The 7,158-nt window shown below is 35.6% G+C and overlaps 1 protein-coding gene across 1 annotated transcript in view; it reads right to left on the bottom strand.

Annotated features, from left to right (window-relative positions):
* Window positions 1–1,635: 1,635 nt before the first annotated feature.
* Window positions 1,636–7,158, bottom strand: part of star2 (steroidogenic acute regulatory protein 2) — a 20,006-nt gene continuing 14,483 nt past the window's right edge. Inside the window, exons 5-9 of the mRNA XM_016288968.1 lie at window positions 6,778–6,914; window positions 6,529–6,687; window positions 3,604–3,788; window positions 2,106–2,199; window positions 1,636–1,838 (exon numbers count right to left, since the gene is read on the bottom strand). Coding sequence (XP_016144454.1) covers window positions 1,728–1,838; window positions 2,106–2,199; window positions 3,604–3,788; window positions 6,529–6,687; window positions 6,778–6,914 — 686 coding nt within the window. The 3' untranslated portion in view covers window positions 1,636–1,727. The remainder of the gene's footprint in view (window positions 1,839–2,105; window positions 2,200–3,603; window positions 3,789–6,528; window positions 6,688–6,777; window positions 6,915–7,158) is intronic.

The raw sequence follows: 7,158 nt of genomic DNA, 5'->3' as shown, positions 1-7,158 counted from the left end.
TGGCTCTGAGGCATGTCTAAAGTCTTTTCAGCCGATTTAATGGAGTCATTGTGCTCCGCTGATGTTCTCCAGTCGTTCTGGTGATTTTCAGAGACTATTAGAGATTAAAGTTCACTCTTGAGATTGCCTCTTTAGAGTCTCTTTAAATGTCATTTGTCCTTTTGAAGTGTTGAATCCGCAGTGAATCGTGCGGAGGTTGTGAGACGATCTCCATCTGCATGCTGTCACTGCGAGTGCAGACATACGAGTCTGAATGATAACAAGACGCCTGGATGATTCCCAAGTGAAGGCCAAAGGAACAGTTCACCGAAAAATCATTTGGTCATTATTCACCCTCATGTTTTCCCAAACCCGTATGCTGCTATTTTTCCTGTTTCCATCACTGCAGTGCAGTGGGTGAATTATATATACATAATTACTGTAAAGCAGGATTATCATAGTTAACTAAAACTAAAATCAGAAAGAAAAAAAGCATATTTGTTACTTGAAATAAAATAAACTTATTTCAGCTATTTGCCGAGGCAGCATTTCTCATTTTCATTGTTTAGCTCAATGTACTAAAATAACTAAAAATGAAAAAACAAAAATGTAAACAAAGTATATAGACAAAAAATAAAAAATAAAAAAAATACTATTTTATATATATATATATATAGTCGCAATTAAGACTTCAGCTTCCGAATCTTCTATACTTATCTTGCTGGATCTGTCCGCTGCTTTTGATATGGTGAACCACCAGATTCTCCTGTCAACCCTATTGGAAAAGGGCATCTCAGGAACCGCACGCCAGTGGTTTGAGTCTTACCTCTCAGATAGGTCCTTCAAGGTATCTTGGAGAGGTGAGGCGTCCAAGTCGCAACATCTAGCTACTGGGGTGCCTCAGGGCTCAGTTCTTGGACCACTTCTCTTCTCTGTCTACATGGCTTCACTAGGTTCTGTCATTCAGAAACATGGCTTTTCATATCACTGCTATGCTGATGACACTCAACTCTACCTCTCATTCCATCCTGATGATCCGACGATAGCTGCTCGCATCTCAGCTTGTCTAACAAACATTTCTTGTTGGATGACGGACCATCACCTTCAACTCAACCCGGCTAAGACAGATATACCTTGCTACACTGAGTTAGGCTAACCGAGTCATTTGCACTTATATATTGTTGCTCTTTTGTTAGTTTTGACTGCTTTTATTGTCCTCATTTGTAAGTCGCTTTGGATAAAAGCGTCTGCTAAATGAATAAATGTAAATGTAATTAATTGTTTTTTTATTCCATGGCAGAAACAAAAACAGAATTGCGAGATGTAAATTTGCAAGATGAATTTTGAGAATAAAATCCGAATTGTGTTTATATTTATCATTTTCATTTAGTTTAACTTGCACTAAAATAAACTAAAACAAATTAATACAAACTATAGATATATTTAATAAAAACCATAAAAATGACAAAAAACTGAACTGACAGACTAATACTTTAACCAAAATTTAATTGAAAACAGAAATAAAAAAAAATACAAATATAAAAAATTAAAAAATATAAATAAAATGATACTAAAATAACACTCCTGTGAAAGATATTTTTTATTGTCATTTTATATAGTCAACTCATTTTCATAGTAGTTGATTTGCTACTTTGCTATCTTCCACATGACTTTCATCCTGTTCGTCTGAGGTGTATGTTGCATGGCTGTGTTCCTATAGTGTTGACGTCTGACAGAAGCGTCTCTCATCAGCTCTTGTTTTCTGGGTGTTGTGTGGCCAGCCGGCGCCGCAGGTGTTTAGTGAAGTCCACTTGTGCTTGAGGAAGAGCCTTGTTCACTAGTGACTGAGGCAGCCAACCCTGAACACACAAGGACACGTTCATCACGCGACTGCAGAAATGCATCACAGGGAATCTTCTGCACTGCAAAACTTGCTAGTACATTTCACAATGAAATACAATTCTGAAGCAAAAAGACTGAAATAGTATTTTCAGGTCAAATGTTTTATGTACAACTTTGAAAATCATTTTTTACAGTGTATAACTAACTAACTAACCCTATTCATCTGCTGGTCACCTCACAATCAGGAAAATCTTGATAAATCATAAAACATGCATGTTTTGTACCCTGATGTCCATGTTGAGCAGCCAGATGAAGCGACTTCGGTCGGGACGGTCCTGAAGCGGCTGCAGGATGATGCAGGTCGGTCCATCTTCAGCTCTGAACACAACAAACACCAAACACACACTTACAGACAGGCTTTACCGTGAGAAACTACTTTCAGATTATGTCCAGTTCAGAGGTGTAAAGAGTAGCTGAAAACCATACTAGAGTAAAAGTACAGATACCTTACAGTGAAAATTACTCCACAAGTTTCCAATTACAAAACAACTCGAGTAAAACTCTTTTAGAGTATCTGATTTTAACAGAACTTCAGTAGTTTACTCATACTGAATATAGGCTCAAAGATGTATGAGCCAAAGAGACATGCCAGTGAAAAACAAGAAAGAGTTGATGTGTGAGAAGAGCAATCACGTTTATTTTCTAAAACCAAAATAAAACTGAACACCTCAAAATAAAACAAAATGTCGCTTCGGTATAACAGATAAATAAAATAATGTTAAGTAATTTTTTTTGTTTCGCTTAATTTGTTTATTGAACTTTTACAATAATAACACACTCTCAGAAAAAAAGGTACAGAAGTTGTCACTGTGGCGTATCTTTTCAAAAGGCACACCTTTGTACCTAAAGACTCCATATTGGTACCTTAAAGGTATATATTAGTACCTAAAATGTACAAAAGTGTACCTTTTGAAAAGGTACCGCCCCAGTGACAGCTTTTGTACCTTTTTTTCTGAGAGTGCAGGATAAGAATAGGAGAATAGTGAAAAAATAATGTTAAGTAAAATTAAAAAGTCAAGGTCTTCTTGCACTGGATGAGCTGGTTTTGGCCTCATTGCTAAGGAACTTGCATTCACGTAAAGCAGCATTGTTGACAAGTTTGGGTGAGTAAGGGCAAAACGCACGAGATATAGTACTTTCAGTGCCCTGTAGTTGCGATATCACTTCTTTTGTAGCAGAAATAAACTGTTACGTGCCATGCACAATGTAATGTGTAATTGCAACACTCTTTACAAATGTAGTGGAGTAAAGAGATAGATACTTATTCAAAATTGTAGTGAAGTAGAGAGTAAACGTTGCAAATATCTTTGATACGCTGTAAAACTACAGGGTATCCAAAAAGATACTCAAGTACAGTAATTAATTACATTTACTCCAATACTTTGTCCAGTTATAGTAACGTATAATTAAAATGTACATGAAAGTAATAATTCACCCCAAAAAGTAAACCTGTCATCAGTTATTCAACCCCATCCATGCAAACCTGTATTAATTAAGTTTCTGCGTTCCATAAAGTGGATGGTGATTTATACTGTTACAAAAACACGCGAAAAGCGCTTCAGCGGCGGTGCATATGGCTCGAGCGCTGTATGCAAAGTCTTCCGAAGGCATATAAGAGCTTGGAGTAACAAGCAGAACCAAATTTTAGTCGGTATTCAGTTCACATAAAATCTCAAACTTGCGCTCGGTGTGAATGCAACAGAAGCTCAGGTGTTATTATACCTGACAAACCCGGGCTGAGGCGGCAGAGACTCCATCCGCGTCGCGGCTCCACCGAAATAAACACATGACTCGCTCTTGGACGAATATCTGACGTTTAGGAAGTCCCGCTGGCCGATCAGGTTTCCCGCCATTTCCACCGAAACCTCGTGGGTAACCATGGCATTCCTGCCCACGTGTTTCAGAACCTAAGGTATAAACAGGCTTGTTTTAATGCTGGAAGCTTTCAGATTTCATGCATTTTTAATGGAAACATAACACGAAAAGAGACCAATGAAAACAAAATGATTATACTGTGAAATTTATGTTTTTCTTACAAAAAGCAAACCTGCAAAGTTGAGTGGTTCACATTCTCCATTCACTGTAGGTTTGCTTTATGCTCACTGATCTCTACATGTAGATTACAGACCTACTTTATTATATTATATATGGGTTAAACATTTAATTGCAAAATTTAACCCAACAGTTGGGTTAGTCCATATCTGACCCAAAGTTGGGTTGAAACAACCCAGCATTTTTTTTTAGAGTGTATTATATTATATCCCCTTTCAACACTGCAACTTATCTAGAATTCTGAGTTTCATTGTTTTAAATACTTAACTTCAACTGATGAAATTACATGGAAAAAAGCATCTGCATCCTTGTAGAACGCATAATATTCTGAGAACTCTGGCTTGTAAAACGTTTAAAACTTCAGCACACATTAAACACTATTTCAGGGGACCTGCTACCCCAATTTAAAGAAATACATGGTTGCAAGTCATAAAATTTTAATTGATTGATTTCATTAAACCTTTTAAGTTGCGAGCATTATTTTGATCAAGTCACCTTTATTTTGTATAGCGCTTTATACAATACAGATCGTGCCAAAGCAGCTGAAAAAGATCCGATTAATTGGTTCCAGAGCCACAAAAATAGTTAAAGCTATGAAGTCTGTTGGCTGAACAATTTCCGATTTCATTAGCAGTTGTCATAACTCAAAAAAGACTGATGCAAACTTTTTTTTTGCAGTAAAATATCAAGCAGTTTTTTTTGTGCACTAAAATGTCAAGCAGCTATTTCCTATTTCTGTTTCGTAAGCATAATGTCCTTCTAAATAACTAAAATGTAATACATAAGGAATTTGCATTATGTTATTTGCTGTATTGTGGTTTTGTCTACTGATTACACAAACTACATTTGCCGTTAATAGTGTTGCCATAGAAACGCATAACTCCGAGTCTGAGGAAGTGAACATCTCTGTACAGATAGTCATCTAGTAATTACAGTGATTATGACATGGCGTGAACGCAGCGTTAATCACAGAGCCGCTGACCTGAGGACACATGAACACAACCCATTTTAGATTATTATCTAGAGACAGACACATAGCTGCTTGCAAAATATATTTGTCTCAAGATTAAGATGCACAAGTTGCAAAGTAATTACATGCAAGTTACTTAAATTGAGGCTTTCTTCTGTATAATGTGTTTGTGTCTCCTCTCTGTTCAGTCTGTTTTCTCCGGGTTATTGATTGTATCACAATTTATAATTTACTATCAGCTAGGTGTGGAGAATTATTATTCATAATACACTACATATGTATAATTTTCATATTAATAAGCATTGCTGCATGAATTACAATTAGAACAATTATAGAGAATCAAAATATATACTAAATAACACGTGATAATTATGTTTAGTTGTTCAAATATGAGTATAAGCCTAGTATTACATTATTATTTATGTTTATTATTTTATTTTATTATTAACAGTATTCTTAAAAGTAGAAAGCAGTGGAATGGTTTTCTATCATATTTATATATAACATAAATGCATAAATATTCATAATGCTCATGAATGTTTTAGCAATTACATTGTAAAATGTAACTGTTTAGACTGAATTATACATGCAGAAACATGTTGATTATTATTATTTTTGCATATTTAGCTGCACATTTGATTTTTTAATTCTGAAAAATTGACCAATTTACCCTATTGACCTCAAATATCTGCTTACGGCAGAGGATCACCGTTCTCTGATCTGAACACTTTTAGCTCTATTGATTTATCAAGAGGGAATATTAAACAGCGGTGTGTCCCTGAGAGCGGCTCAACAAGCCAAAAATCATCTGACACAACATTCACATCTACAGTCAGCCTCTGCTTTGGGAATTGAAGCCGTGAGCCTGCTGTTACAGGCTCTTCTCTTATGTTTTATGATCGTCTCAGACGTGTTTCAGGAACATACTGGAGATCAGGAATAAAATCTGACAATTATATAAATAAATTATGCTTCTCGGAATGAAATTTCTCAATTTATCCTCAGTGTATGTCAAATATTTATTTGTTTATTTATTTAGAATTTCAGAATAACAGCATCAGACTTTGATGATTTTATATATATATACACTGTAGGTGTATATGTATGTGTGTGTGTGTACAGTGCCATTCAAAATTTCTATGTTTTAGAAAGAGGTCTCTTCTGCTCACCAAGGTTGCATTTATTTGATTAAAAATACAGTAAAAATTGTGAAATATTATTTCAATTGAAAGCAGCTGTTTTCTATGTGAATATCTGTTAAACTCTCATTTATTTATGTGATGCGCAGCTGTATTTTCAGCATCATTACTCCAGTCTTCAGTGTCACATGATCTTCAGAAATCAGTATAATATGCTGATTTGCTGCTCAACAAACATTTCTGATTCTTAGCAATGTTGAAAACAGTCGTGTTGCACAATATTTTTGTGGAAACTGTGATGCATTTTATTTTTCAGGATTCACAGATGAATAGAAAGTTCAAAAGAACAGCTTTTATTTGAAATAGAATCTTTTGTAACATTATAAATGTCTTTACTGTCACTTTTGATCAATTGAATGCATCCTTGATGAATAAAAAATAAGAAAATATTATAAGATATAAATACTATAAGTATACATGTCTTACTTTGATGCGTTTGATGCTGGGGTTCCATTCGTGAATCTCCTCCATTCTGAAGAATAAGATGTCGTGAAGTTCCTCTGGAGAAGCGTTCAGTTCAGCCTCTAATCTGAAAACCTTCCTGTTGCCCGTGAGAACTTTGCTATAGATCACATCTCCATTCTTCTAAAGGAAAAAGATATTCATCATTTCCTGTGAGAGCACATTCTGGCGATCTGCACATCAGGAGAACATTTTAGATTCGCAGACAATCACCTCGGCCGTCTCCAGTTTCCATCCGTCCTCGGACTCCACGATCTTCAGAGCTTCATTCAGTGCTGCTTCTCCTTGTTTCAGGTAAAACACGTCCTCATCGGCCAATGCAGCCGTCCTCTGCTCCGCTGGCTCGGTCTCTGGAGACATTCATATACAAGTTTTAGGATTTTTAACAATTAAAATAATAATTATATAAAACTTACATTTGATCAGCCACATAGAAACGTGCAGAATCTAAAATATTTATACTTCCATGTGGCCCTGGAGCACAAAACCAGTCTTAAGTGTAAATTTTTCAAAATTGAGATGTATGCATCATCTGAAAGCTGAATAAATTAGCGTTCCATTGATGTAAGGTTTGTTAGGATAGGACAATATTTA

The sequence above is a fragment of the Sinocyclocheilus grahami genome, unplaced genomic scaffold, assembly GCF_001515645.1.
Source record: "Sinocyclocheilus grahami isolate Dianchi unplaced genomic scaffold, SAMN03320097.WGS_v1.1 scaffold236.1, whole genome shotgun sequence".
Taxonomy (NCBI): Eukaryota; Metazoa; Chordata; class Actinopteri; order Cypriniformes; family Cyprinidae; genus Sinocyclocheilus; species Sinocyclocheilus grahami.
Note: the sequence above shows the minus strand (reverse complement) of the source record. Positions and strands in the feature narration are given on the sequence as shown.